This window comes from Belonocnema kinseyi, chromosome 7, assembly GCF_010883055.1.
Source record: "Belonocnema kinseyi isolate 2016_QV_RU_SX_M_011 chromosome 7, B_treatae_v1, whole genome shotgun sequence".
Taxonomy (NCBI): domain Eukaryota; kingdom Metazoa; phylum Arthropoda; class Insecta; order Hymenoptera; family Cynipidae; genus Belonocnema; species Belonocnema kinseyi.
This window is the reverse complement of record NC_046663.1, coordinates 34,444,091-34,459,009: the sequence shown is the minus strand read 5'-3', so window position 1 is coordinate 34,459,009 and position 14,919 is coordinate 34,444,091. Positions and strand designations below refer to the sequence as shown.

General features: G+C 22.3%; 1 protein-coding gene across 1 annotated transcript in view; it reads right to left on the bottom strand.

The window, feature by feature from the left end:
* Positions 1 to 747: 747 nt before the first annotated feature.
* The window catches only part of LOC117175936 (vesicle-fusing ATPase 1-like), a 55,455-nt gene continuing 41,283 nt past the window's right edge, over positions 748 to 14,919 (bottom strand). The window contains exons 8-10 of the mRNA XM_033365794.1: positions 11,911 to 12,095; positions 8,772 to 8,930; positions 748 to 995 (exon numbers count right to left, since the gene is read on the bottom strand). Of these exons, the coding sequence (XP_033221685.1) occupies positions 878 to 995; positions 8,772 to 8,930; positions 11,911 to 12,095 (462 nt within the window). The 3' untranslated portion in view covers positions 748 to 877. The remainder of the gene's footprint in view (positions 996 to 8,771; positions 8,931 to 11,910; positions 12,096 to 14,919) is intronic.

The following is a 14,919-nucleotide window of genomic DNA, read 5'->3' as shown; positions in this document are numbered from 1 at the left end:
AATAGTTAAATTTTCAGTTGAAAAAATTAACTTTCAACCAATCTGATAAATTTCCAAGGAAAATTATGAATCCTCAACTCGAATTTTTCTACAAAAATACGAATTTTCCAGAAATTACATGAATTTTAACAAAAGTTTAATTTTTAAATAAAAAAATTCATTTTCAACCAATTAGTTGAATTTTCATTTTAAAAAAATAACATTTCAACTAAAAATAGAATAGTTCAAATTTCCGTTAAAAATTCAATTTTTAACCAACAAAAAATTGAATTTTCAGAAAAAAAGTTAAATTTTCAACTGGAATATTAAAATTTTTAGTTGAAAAATTGATTTTCAACAAAGTAGTCAAATGTTTTAAAAAAGATAAGTTTACAATTAAAATAATGAATCTTCCAGCAACAAAATTAATTTACAAAAAAAGATTTTAGTTTTTAAACGCCAGTAGTTAAATTTTCAAGAAAAAAAAGATAAATTCCCCGACGAAAAATGACCCTTAAGGTCAAGAAGAAAATCCTTAAATAAAAAAAAATTAATTTTTATTCAATTTAGTTCAACTTTTGACTAAGTAAAGTTCGATTTTTAAAGAAATAAATGAATCTTACTGCAATCAGAAATAAATTCCCGGTTTTTAATTAAATTCCCGGGTTTTTTTCCCGTTATTTCTTTGGTTTCCGGGTCAGATCCCCATCCTGATAATTTTTCAGATATGCACTTCAATAGAACTAATTTAATACTCTCATGTCGTCCTTATTTCAGAAGGCATTGTACTTTTCTTATTTAAAATGTATAATACGGTCTTGTCGTCGCTAGTAGGAATATTGACTATGAATTAATTGCAGCAGAAATAAGAACTTAGTTTCTTACGGCTAAATTCCTGTTACTCGAGATGACCCTCTTCCTCCAATTCCTGGAGAAATTTCGAGACTCGATAGCTCGGCTCCACTTGTCGAGCCATGTCGATCAAACCCAGGAGTTTCTTGATTCCAATGAAGACTCTAAAATTTAAATTAGATATATTTTCTAAATCATTTTCTGGACGTTTACTCAAAAGCTGGTAAAAAAATCCCTGAGAATTCCAGGTTTTTTCCAGACATTTACAAAAAAAATCTAATCATAGCATGTACACAATTTTACGAATTTACTATAAATAGTGTTTTTTCAATTTTTTTTTTAAATTTGAAATAAAAAAAATCATAATAAGATAATTAATGATTTCTTTAATTTGTCCAACAAGCCAAAGTATTTGAATAATTAATCAAAGAAATTTTTATTTTATCTTTCTATTGGGAATGGTTAAACTGCGATACACCATCCAGTGACAAAAATACGAACTAGAAATAATAGGTATAATTTTAAAGATTTTTTAAAAAGGTTTGAAAGTGTTTTAACGATTTTTACTGTGATTTTCAAAAGATTATAAACTTAAATACACTTATTTTGAAGCAAAAATGAAATCAAAGTAAGTTTTCGTTAATTTATAGAGGAAACCGATTTGAAAGTTAGGCTGGAATTCTTATTTAAATTCCAATCGCAGGGTGGCCGTTGGACCGGGAAATCGAGAATCTTATCAGACCGAGAAATGTCAGTGAATTTATTTTTTGACCGGAAATTGTACAAATTTATAGACAAAAATCTTCCACTTTAAAAAATTTTTAATTTTAGATTTTATTTTCTAGTGTACATTTTATTTTAAAGAATTTTAAAATGCAGCTTTGAAGACTTAAGCCATTAAAAATTAGACGCGTTTGAAATCGAATATTTTAGATAAAAAAACATTTTTATTTGATCAACTGCGAATATAAATTAATAATGATTTTAAAAAATGAAATAGTTCTTTAAAATTTCACATATTATTTTAGTCTAATATTTTCAATTTTTAAATTGTTCAATTTGCAAAATTTTAATCAAGAGAAATAAGAATTAATTAATATTTAGAAATATCTGACTGTTTATTTAAAATCAGTAATTGTAGTTCAATATTAAAAAATAAATTTTGAACGTTATATTTTAATTGTTATCTTAAAAAAAAATTTAATTTTTAAGTCAAATTTTTAAACTTTGATGTATAAATAATAATTGAATACATATTATTCTTTTTAAAAATCAAGGAGGTTGAACAATTATTTAGAAGTTTTGAAAAAATTCAAATTCAAGTTAAAATTTTGGCGGATTTCAAACACAACATTAAAAGCTTTTTAGGAATTTTGAATGGCTTCAAAAGATTAAAAAACATTTCCTATGCAAATTGAAAATGATTTTTATTTTGAAAAGATAATTTGGAGTGATTATTCAAAAAGATTTAGAAAGATTTACAAAATTATGAAAAAATGCATGTGGAAGATTTTAAGGAAATTTGTTTAATTTAGCAGAATTAAAAAAAAATTGGATTCATTTTTAAGGATCTTTAAAAGTTCCGAAATAATTTCTAAAATAATAGAAAATGTGAACAACATGCATATGTTTCAAGAATTTCAAATAAGATTTGAGAGCATTTTCATGATTTTTTTAAGCATTTAAAATATAAATAACTGAATTTTTAATTTAAGAAGTGTTCAGTTTATAAAAAGAATTTAATTGTTCAATTTTTAATGTTCTGGCTTAAAATTGCTTTAAATTATCTAATTTTGAAAATTTTTAATTCATTGATTGATTCCTCAATTTAGACTTTAGAGCATTGAAAATGTTAACGTCGATTTATATTTTTAGAACTGAATCTGAATTTACTATATAAGATGGAAATTCTATTTAAAACTATTTGTTTTTGATGAAGATTTGTTTTTAGTATTTAATTTTTTTTATACTTAAAAAAAACTACAGAAAAAACACTTTTATGAAAAAATTCATTTACATCTTTAAAATTGTACCTACTCTTTCTAGTTCCAGTTTTCGACGCCAGATGGCGAAATGGTGGACCACCATTCCCAATACTTCAAATAGTTACATTTTCAACTAATATGATGAATCTTTAATTAAAGAAGATGAATTTTCAACCAAAAATTGAATAGTTAAATTTTCAGTTAGAAAAAATTAATTTTCAGCCCGAAAAAAACGAGTGTTCTAAGAATAGATACATCTTCAAGCAAAGAGAAGCATTTTCAATTAAAATTATGAATCTTAAAACAAAAAGATTAATTCTCAACGAAAAATATAATAGTTAATATTTAAACCATAAAATATCTTAATTTCAAATAAAGTAGTTGAATTCAACCAAACAATACCAATTTTCAACAAAGAAAAATTTTTTTCAGTTAAGAGAGACAATTTTTTTAACCAAACTGTTGAATTTTTAAGGGAAACATTTTCAACCGAGAATAATTTTTGACGAAAAAATATAGAATTGAATTTGAACAAAAAATTGAATATTAAAATTTTCTGTTCAAAATAATTATTTATCAGCGAAGATAAAAAAAGAATTTTCAAACAAAAAAATGGTTAAATTTTTAACCAAAGTGATACATTTTTAAATAAGATGAACCTTTAAACAAAAAAATTAATTTTTTACAAATTAGTTGAATTTTCAACCAAAATAGATAAATTCTCAAAATAAAATGCATCAGTTGAATTTTCAAAAATAAAAAAAAAAGATTTCCTAATTTAAAATTTAAAAACCAGTTGAATTCAACTAAAACATAAGAATTTTCAACTGAAAAAGATTTTTAAGTCAAGAGATATACGAAATTTCAATGAAACTGTTGAATTTTTAAGCAAAGCAATGTACTTTAATTTAAATTAATAATTTTTAATTATTTAATTTAATTTAAAATTTAATTTAATTAAAAAATAATAAAATTAATTTAAAATTTAATTTAATTTAAAAATATAAAATTTTGACCTAAAAATAGGATAATTCAATTTTCATTTTAAAAAATGATTTATCAGCCAAGATAAAAAAAGAATTTTCCAAAAAATTCTTAATCTTTTAACCGAAGTGATGAATTTTAAACTAGTATGATAAATCTTCAATAGAAATGGTTACATTTTTGCTTTGATCCAAAATTAATTAAAATGAATTCTCAACAAAAAACGCAGTTGTGTTCCACCAAAAAATACGAATTTTCAACTAAAAAAGATTTTTCAGTCAAGAGAGAGAAGAAATTTTAACAAAAAGGTTAATTTTCTATCAAGAAAGATTTTCAAAAACGAATTTTCAACAAAATAGTTTTCACCTTGAATAATACAATTTTTATTACAAAAAAATTGATTTTCATACCACAAAAAAACAGTGAGTTTTTCTCTCAACCGAGAATAATTTTTTACGAAGAATAATGAATTTTCAAGCAAAAATTGAATAGTTAAATTTTCTGTCTAAGAAATTAATTTTGATCCAAAAGAAAAAACGAATTAAAAAAAAATAGTTAAATTTTTAAATTAAATTTTTTATTAAAATGAATTATTAGAAAAAAATGTATAAGTTGATATTTTAACTAAAAATGGTCTTAATTTTAAATTCAAAGACGCAGTTGAATTCGACCAAAAAATACGTATTCAACAAAATTGTTGAATTTTTAAGGTAAAAAATAATTTTCAACCGAGAATATTTTTTGACGAAAAATAATGAATTTTTAACCAAAAAATTTTGAATTTTTAACTATAAAGATAAATTTTAAACTAAAAATTAAATAGTAAAATTTTCTGTTTAAAAAATTATTTATCAGACAAGATAAAAAACAATGTAAAAGAATGGTTCAATTTTTAAACGAAGTGATGAATTTTCAACTAGTACCAACAGAAATTAATTTTTAACAAAATAGTTAAATTTTCAACCAAAGTGATACATTTTTAATTAAGATGAAACTTTAAACAAAAAAAATTAATTATTTACAAACTAGTTGAATTTTCAAACAAAAAAGATTTCATAATTTAAAATTTAAAAACACAGTTGAATTCAACTAAAAAATAAAAATTTTCAACCAAAACAGATTTTTCAGTCAATCGGGAGACGAAATTTGTATCAATCTTTTGAATTTGTAAGTAAAGCAATGTATTTTTAACAAAATACACGAAATTTTAGGGAAAAAATGGGAATTTTCATTTAAAAATATAAAATTTTGACCTAAAAATAGAATAATTAAATTTTCAGTTTAAAAAAATTAATTTTCATACAAAAAGATACGAATTTCCATCAAAGTAGATCAATTTTAGATGAAAAAGATGAATTTTCAACAATTTTTTTGGAATCTTCAACCAAAAAACGTGAGATTTAAAAAAAATTGAATTCTCAACCAAAACAGATAGATAGATTTCTCAACGAAAAATATAATAGTTGATATGCAGTCAAGATTGACAACATTTTTTAACCAAACTTTTCAATTTTTAAGGAAAAAAATCATTTTTAACCGAAAAGAATAATTTTAAACGAAAAATAATGAATTTTAAACCAAACATTTTAATTTTTAACTATAAAGATAAATTTTCAACCAAAAATTGAACAGTTAAATTTTCTGTTAATAAAATTATTTATCAGTGAAGATAAAAAAGAATTTTCAAACAAAATGGTTAAATTTTTAACCGAAGTGATGAATTTTCAACTAGCATGATGAATTTCCAACAGAATTATCAACAAAAATAAGCATTGCATTTTTAACCGAAACTTTGAATTTTTAGGCCAAAATTTTAATTTTCATTTAAAAATATAACTTTTCGACCTAAAACTAGAATAATTAAATTTTCAGTAAAAAAATTAATTTTCATCCAAAAAATATGAATTTCCATCGAAGTATATCAATTTTCGATGAAAAAGATGAATTTTTTAAAATCTTCAACCAAAAAACGTGAGAATTGAAAAAAATAATTGAATACTCAACTAAAACAGATTAATTTTTAACCAAACCGATGTTTTTTTAACTAAAAAATATTAAATTTCTACTACAAAACGTGAATTTTCAAATTAAATACGAACTTTCAACAAAACGGTTAATTTTATTTCAAGAAATACTTTCAAAAACGAATTTTCAACAAAATAGTTAAAGTTTCAATAGGAATAATCAAATTTTCAGTACAGAAACTTGATATCTAACTCACAAAAAAAATAAGTTTTCAAAGAATGGATAAATTTTCAACCAAAGAGAAGAAAACAAAAAATATTAATTCTTAACGAAAAATATAACAGTTGATATTTCAAACAAAACAGATCTTAATTTCAAATAAAGTAGTTGAATTCCACCAAAAAAAACGAATTTTCAACAAAGAAATATTTTTCAGTCAAGAGAGAAATTTTTTAAATCAAACTGTTGAATTTTTAAGGAAAAAAATAATTTTCAAACGAGAATAATTTTTGGCGAAAATAATGAATTCTCAACTAACATTTGACATTTCGACAAAAATACAAATTTTCGACCAAAAATTGAATAGTAAAATTTTCAGTTAAAAAAATTATTTATCCGCCAATATGAGTAATAATTTTCAACAAAATAGTAAAATTTTTAACCAAAAAAGATGAATTCTCAACAAAAGAAGCATAAATTGATATTTCAAACAAAAACCGATCTTAATTTAAAATTTAAAAATAAAGTTGAATTCAACCAAAACAAACGAATTTTCAACTAAAAAATATTACTAGTCAAGAGAGAGAGATATTAGAAATTTCAATCAAACTGTTGAATTTTTAAGCAAAGCATTGAATTTTCATTTAAAAATATAAATTTACGACCAAAAAATGTAATTAAATTTTGAATCAAAGAATTGAATTTTCAACGAAAATAATAATGATTAAATCATTAACCAGAACAGATTAATTTGTAACCAAACCGATGCGTTTTTAACTAAAAAATATTAAATTTCTACTAAAACAGATGAATTTACAAATTAAATAGGAACTTTCAACAAAAAGATTAATTTTCTATCAAAGAAGATTTTCAAAAACGAATTTTCAATAAAATAGTGAAAGTTTCAACTGAAATAATCAAATATTCAGTACAAAAACTTGATTTTCAACTCACAAAAAACAAGTTTTCAAAGAATAGATAAATTTTGAATCAAAGAGAAAAATTTTTAATTAAACTGATGGATCTTAACAAAAAAAGATTAATTCTAAACGAAAAAGAAACTATTCCAAACTGTTCAATTTTTAGCGAAAAAAACTAATTTTCAAGCGGGAAGAATAATTGTTGACAACAAAAAAATGAATTTTCATCCAAACATTTGAATTTTCAACTAAAAAGATAATTTTTCAACGAAAAATTGAATAGATAAATTTTCTGTTAAGAAAATGATTTATCAGCCAATATAAAATTTTTTTTTACAAAATGGTTAAGTTTTTAACCGAACTGATGAATTTTGAACTAGTATCATGAATCATCAACAGAAATGATTACAATTTTAACAAAATACATGCATTTCCATCGAAGGAAGATAAATTTTCAACCAAAATAGAATACTTACATATACAGTTGAAAAAAAATTAGTTTTTGACAACAACAAAAATTAATTTTTTACAAGGTAATTGAATTTTCAACCAAAAGAGACGAATTCTCAAAAACAAATGCATGACTTAAAATATAAAACAAAAAAGGTTTCCTAATTTTATATTGAAAAACAATGTTGAATTCAACTAAAAAATACGACTTTTCAACTAAAAAAATTTTCAGTCACCAGAGAGAAGAAATTTCAATCAAGCTCTTGATTTTTTTAAGCAAAGCATTATATTTTTAATGAAATACACTAATTAGCAAGCAAATATTAAAATTTGTATTTAAAAATATAAATTTTCGACCAAAAAATAGAATAATTAAATTTTTAGTAAAAAAAAATTAATTTTCATACAAAAAGATACAAATTTCCATTCAAGTAGTTTAATTTTCAAGAAAGAGATGAATTTTGAACTAAAATTGTAAATCTTTAACCAAACAACGTAAGTTTTCAAAGAAATAGTTAAATCCACAACCAGAACAGATTAATTTTTAACCAAACCGATGTGTTTTTAACTAAAAAAGATTACATTTCTATTAGAAAAGGTCAATTTTCAAATGAAATACAAAACTTTTAAAAAAAGGTTAATGTCCTATAAAGAAAGATTTTTCAGGCTAGAAAGAGCAACAAATGTAAACTAAATTTTTTAATTTATAATCTAAAAAGACTATATTTTTACAAAATAGTTTCATTTTCAAGTTTTGAACTCGAAAATACGAATTTTCTTTAAAGGATTTGAATTCTTAACCAGAAAATATCACTTATCAACAAAAAATTTAATTTTCAACCAAATAAATAAAGTTCTAACAAAATAGTTAAATTTTCAACTCAAAAAGACAAATTTTCAACAGAATAATTCAATCCAGTGATATAAGGCTACTTTTACAAAAGAATAAACATTGTTATTTAATTTTATATTGCAAATTTAAAAAATGTAAGCATATTCTCAAAAAAAAAATTTGAAATTAAAACAAATTCCTGAAATTTCTAGATTTTTCGAGGTTTAAGTATTTTGCATTTTATAAAAACAATCTACTCAGAGCATGTATACAATTTTACGAATTTATTATAAATAATGTATTTTTTCAGTCTTTTTAAATATCTGATTGTGTCAAAATAGTACTATTAATATCTAAAATTTGGAAACGTTAGAAATAAAAAATCCTAATAAAATATTTAATCATTTCTTGAATTTGTCCCGAAAGTTCACGAATTTGAATAATAATTAAAAGTAATTTTTCTTTTTTTTCTACACTTCAAATTCAGTGAAAATTTAAGATAAAAAAAGTAAATCATCAACCAAGATGAAAAAGAAAAAAAAATTGAGAATTTGGGATTCAGTATATCTAGGTAAATATTCTCACCGTTTTCCCTGCAATTTTGCGTGGAGAGATGCCATTTCCTGTTTCGAGAATATGTCAACTTCCTCGAGAACTGAAAGAAGATTATCTGGAGTGGATAAATTTGGAACATGGAGAACTTTCCGGAATGCTGAGAGCATCTCCATATCCTCCAAAACTTGCCTGAAAATAATATAAAGTCAGGGTAAACGCAAAATTTCATTTTCAAAATTTTCTTACTTTTCTCGCACCAATTTGTCATTTTCTCTGACCATTAATATTCAAAGGCCAGAATTTTAATCTTTTAACATTTTCCACATATCCCTTATCAACAAAAAAAATAAATAAATTTCGTATTCAAATTTTTTTTCATTTATTCATTTCACTCAAAATAGATGACTTTTCAATCTAAAAGGCCGAAATTTCAAGGGAACAATTGAATTTTAAATTTAAAAAAAGATTACTTTTTAACCAAAAAGTTTAATTTTCAACAAAGTAGTCAAATTTTTAATTAATTTGTTGAATTTTTAATTTCTGACGATAAATTTTCAAACGAAATAATAAATTTTTAACCAAAAAGATTAATTTTCTATAAAACAGACCAATTTTCAAATAAAATGGGTAAATTTTCGACGAATGGAAAATGATAAACCTGCGACCAAAAAATGATTTTTTAACAAAGTAGTTCATGCTTTAATGAAAAAAGATGAATTTTCAACCAAAAGGACAACATTTTTACAAAAAAGTTGAATTTCCAACTCGCAAATATTAATTTTCAAGAAAAAAGACGAATTTTCAACAAAATTGTTTAGTTTTCAACCAAAGAGATGATATTTAAACTAAAAATAATGAATGATAGACCAAATTTTTCAACCAAAAAATACTTATTTCCAACAAAAACATGAATTTTTAAACAAATAGCTAAATTTTCAGGTAAAAAAGATACATTTTCAACTAAAAATAGAAAACTTTTGGTAATAGAAAAATTTTCAATCAAGAAGACGCATTTTCTACAAAACATTTCAATTTTCAAGACCAAAAAATTTCTAACGAAAAGATTAATTTTCAACAAATAGTTCAGTTTTTAAACAAGAAGATCAAATTACAACTAAAAATAATGAATCCCTACACATACAAAAAAAAAAGAATTTTGAACAAAGTAGTTTAACTTTCAACCCAGGAATTGAATTTTTTTAACAACAACAAAAAACGAATTTTCAACAAACAAAAATTGCTCAGTCCCGTAAGAAAAAAAATTTATCCAAATTGTTGAACGTTCAAGCCAAGAGACGAATTTTCTGTAAAATTAATAAATTTTTTATATGAAAATTTGAATTTTCATCTAAAAAAGATCACTTTTCAATTGAAAATGGTAAATTTACATTTTTAGTTAAAAGATTTATTTTAACAAAAAAAATTTTTACCAAAATAGTTAAATTTTCAACCAAAGTGATGAATCTTTACAAAAATTATTTTTTTTAAACAAAGTGATTAAACTTTCAACTATGTATTAAAATTTCAACAAAAAAGACGAATTTTCTGTAAAATTGATTAATTTTTAATTTGAAAATACGGATTTTCATCTAAAAAAGATAAATTTTCAATTAAAAATGGTAAATTTACATTTTTAGTTAAAAGATTGATTTTAACAAAGAAAAAACAAAGAAATTCAACAAAATAGTTAAATTTTCAACCACAGAGATAAATCTTTTCAAAAATTATTTTTTTTAATAACAAAGTGATTTAACTTTTAACTATGAATTGAAAGTTTCAACAAAAAAGATGAATTTTTAACGAATAATGCAATATAAGATACATATTTCAATCAAAAAGGCGAATTGTCTAACAAAAACAGTTGAATTTTCAACCTGGAAATATTAACTTTCTACCAAAAAGAAACATTTTCAAAAAAAATAATTTAGTTTTTAGTTAAAGAGATGAATTTTCAACCATATGTGATGAATCTTTAAACGAAAAAAGGTGAATAGTAAAAAAAGTAATTCAACTTTCAACCATAAAGTTCAATTTTCCAGTCAAGCAAAAAGATGAATATTCTGTAAAACAGTTCAACTTTCAACCCGAAAATATTAATTTACGACTAAAAAATATAAATTTTCAATTAAAGAAAAAAACGTATTTTCAACAAAATAGTTAAATTTTCAACCAAACAGGAAAACGTTCAAGCAAAAAAAAAATACAATTTTTAACCAAAAATGGAATAGTTACATTTTCAATTTAAGAATGAATTTTCAATAGAAACAGAATCTATTAACAAAGTGTGGTTGAACTTTCAAACAGGGCGATGAATTTTCATTTGAAATTATGACAATGATATGTCTAGATTTTTATTTTAAATAAAAAACAGTTGCCAAAAAAATTAAAATTTTACGAAAAAGAGGTAAATTTTTAAACAGAAAAAAATGAATTTTCAAAAAAATAGTTTAGTTTTCAACTAAAGAGATGATTTTTAAACGAAAAATAATGAATGACAAAAAAAATTTCGTACAAAGTAGTTCAACTTCCAACCAAAAAACTTAATTTTATACCAAAAATACTAATTTCCAACAAAATACATGAATTTTCAAATAAATAGCTAAATTTTCAACTAAAAATGGAAAATTTTTGTAAAAAGACCAATTTTCAACTATATTAATGTCATAGTAAATATTTCAAACAAAATTATTTTTAATTTAAACAAAAAACGTTTGCGAAAATAAATTTAAAACTGATGAAAAGAGGTGAATTTTTAAACCGAAAAAAATGAATTTTCAAAAAAATAGTTTACTTTTCAACAAAAAAGTTAATATTCTACCATAATAGTTGAATTTTCAAAAACAAAAGTAAAATTTGTAAACAATTGTTCATTTTTCCTGACCATTAATATTCAAAGGCAAGAATTTAAATCTTGTAACATTTGAAAAATAGCATGATTTATAAACGAAAAAAAAACAGTTGCAAATTAAAACTTAAAAAATTCAAATTTATTATCCTTAATCCCCGACTTTAGCAAGAATTTTTTTTTAAATCCCTGACTTTTTCCTGATTTTTTCTGACCAAGAAAATTGTCAAACTTTTCAATGATTCATAGGTACTTCTTAAACTACAACCAATTTGATAGAGTAATTATTTTGCTTATTATTTACTGTATGGATTGAAAAATTACCTGCGACTCGTCGTGCAGAGAATTAAGAGCTTTCGACCACGTGGAGGATTTGCCTTGAGCAAAACCAGCAAAGCTTGCAAAGTTATGTTAGAATACCTCGGACCAATCGCACCATAATCCAACAAACGCTCGATATTGTCGACCAAAATGCAGCTGAGTTGTGAACGATAAGCATCGTCGAATATCTGCAAAAGATTTTATTATTTTCATTATTATTTCTGAGGAGATCTTATCAAATTCTGTGGATTTAAATCAATTTTCAACCTGAATAATTATTTTTTTACTGAAAGTTTAAAACAATTCAAGCGAAAAATTTAAGTATTTTGTTGATTTGGTTTTCGTTTTAAAAAAATTTTTCTTTTTTTTAACTGAAAATGTATCCAATTATTTCAGTTTGAAATTCCATTATTTTAGTTAAAAAATTTTCTTTTTGGCTTAAAATTATTTTTTTTTAAAATAAAAATTTAACGATTCAATACGTTTGTGACTGAAGAATGATATTTTTTTAGTCGAAAAATCGTATTTTTTGGTAAAAATTATTTGTATTGGTTTAATGGTCGAAATAAAAAATTCTTGGATGAAAGTGAAACTTTTTTGTTAAAAATTCATCTTTTTGGTTGTAAATTCGTTGTTTTGTGTGGAAAATTAATTTTTCTTTAACTTCTTTATTCTATTTTTCATTTTTATCCACTTTTATGCCTTTTTAGTTCGAAATTCAACTATTTGGATGAAAATGAGTATTTTTTTATTGAAATTTTAACTATTTGATTGAGATTTCATGTCTTTGGCTGAAAAATAGTATTTTTTGGGAGAAAATTTGACTGTTTCGCTAATAATTCACCTATCTTGTTGAAAAACAATATTTTTACTTGAAAAGTTTTGAAACATTATATCAGAAGATATTCTTAAATATATTAACACCATTGGTTGATCAATTAATTTATTAATACTAAAACGTACTCGAAAACCTAATTAATAATTTCTTGAATTTGTTCCTAAATTCCATGAATTTAATAATAATTCAAGCACAATTTTATTTCATTTTCCAATATTAAAAATTAAGTGCATATTTAGGTAAAATTGATATGCGTACTATATTAAATTATATTTAAACCGTTTCAAATTTTTAAATTTTCAATTAAAAATATAGTATTTTCAACCAGATAGATGCATTTTTAGCCAAATAGTTGAATTTCGAACTAAAAAAGGATCAGCTTCTAACTAAAAATAGAATAAAGAAGTTAAAAAAAATTAATTTTCCACACAAAACATCGAATTTACAACTAAAGTGATGAATTTTCAAATAAAAATATGAATATTTTATTTAAATACTTGCATTTTCAAACAATACGAATATTTTTATACAAAAAAAAACTATTTTTAACAAAACACATGAATTTGCAATCAAATATATGAGTTTTCAACAAATAAAAAAAATCAATTTTCAATCAAATATTTGAATCTTTATAAAAAAAAAGAGAAGTTCATCGCATGAATCTTTAACTTCAATAATGAATCTTCAACTGGAATAGCTGAATTTCCAACTATAATGGTGAATCTTTAACTGTAATAATTGATCATTAAATCGATAAAAATCATTTTTACGAAAAAATAAGAATTTTCGACTAAAAAAGATAATTTTTTAGTCAAAAATTAAATCGATACATTTTTATTTGAAAAAATTATTGTTCAACCAAAAAGAAGAATTCTTAACTAAAATACTGGAACTTCCGGCTGCAATAATTAGATAAATTTCCAGTTGAAAAAAGAAAATTAATTTTAAACGAAAAACAAAATCAACAAAATACTTAATTTTTTAACTAAAATAGTTAAATTTTAAGTCAAAAATTAATTCTCAGCCAAAGAAAAAACGAATTTTCCATAAAATAGCTTAAAAATAAAGAGATGAATCTTCAATTAAAATTATGGATCTTTAATTAAAAAAGTTAATTTTTAGCAAGAGTTCTACTTTAAAACAATTACATTTTTATTTCAAAAAAGATGAACTATGAATTAAAAATGTAGTATTTGATATTTCAAAAAAGAAAAAAATTTTATTTTTTAATTAAAAAACAGTTGAATTCAACCAATAAAGACGACTTTTCAAAATGAGTTGAATTTTCAACTAAAAAGAAATTTTCAGTGAAGTGAGAGAAAAAATTTCAAAGAAAATGTTAAATTTTTAAGATAAAAGATGAATTTTTTACCAAAAGGAACAAATTTTTCATTAAAATACGTGAATTTTATACCAGCTACTTGAATTTTCAATAAAAAACTACACTTTTTCAACTACAAATAGAATAGATCAATTTTTACTTGAAAAAATTAATTTCAAACAAAGAAATACACAATTTCAAGAAAATAGTTCAATACAGTAATATAAAGTTACTTTTAACACTTAGGAATTATTGTTATTCATTTTTACATTGGAATTTAAAAAAAAGCATGTTCTCGAAAAAAATCCATCAAATTCAAAAAATTCCCTGGGTTTTCCAAGACTATAAAAATTTATTTACAACATTTTATATTTTAATTAATTTCAATTCTGTTAAATTTGTATTTGAAAACATGATAATTTTTAAATTCAAACAAAGATTTGGAGCAAGAAATTTTCAAAATCTGATGAAAGCTCACTTAGACTAGGGATTTTTTCGGATACGAATTATAAATTATAATTCTTTATAAAAATTCCCATCAAAAAAGGAAATTATAATTCAGAAATTCCCTGTTCCCAATCATTTTATTTTTTTAAAAATTCCCTATTCTAAGTTATAATTATTATTCTTTTCAACATTTTCTATTGTAAGTTAGAAATATAGAATTCGCTCTTTCTAAAATTGGCAAAAGGGAAGTTAAGAATTCTAGAAAATTTTTATTTGTAAAAAAAAAAAGTATTTTTAAATTCAAACTCTGATTTAAGATTAGGAATTTGCAAAGTCTAAATAATGCTGACTTGGAACAGAAATTGTTTACGTAAATTCTTTTTTTATCAATCAAAATTTAAATTCT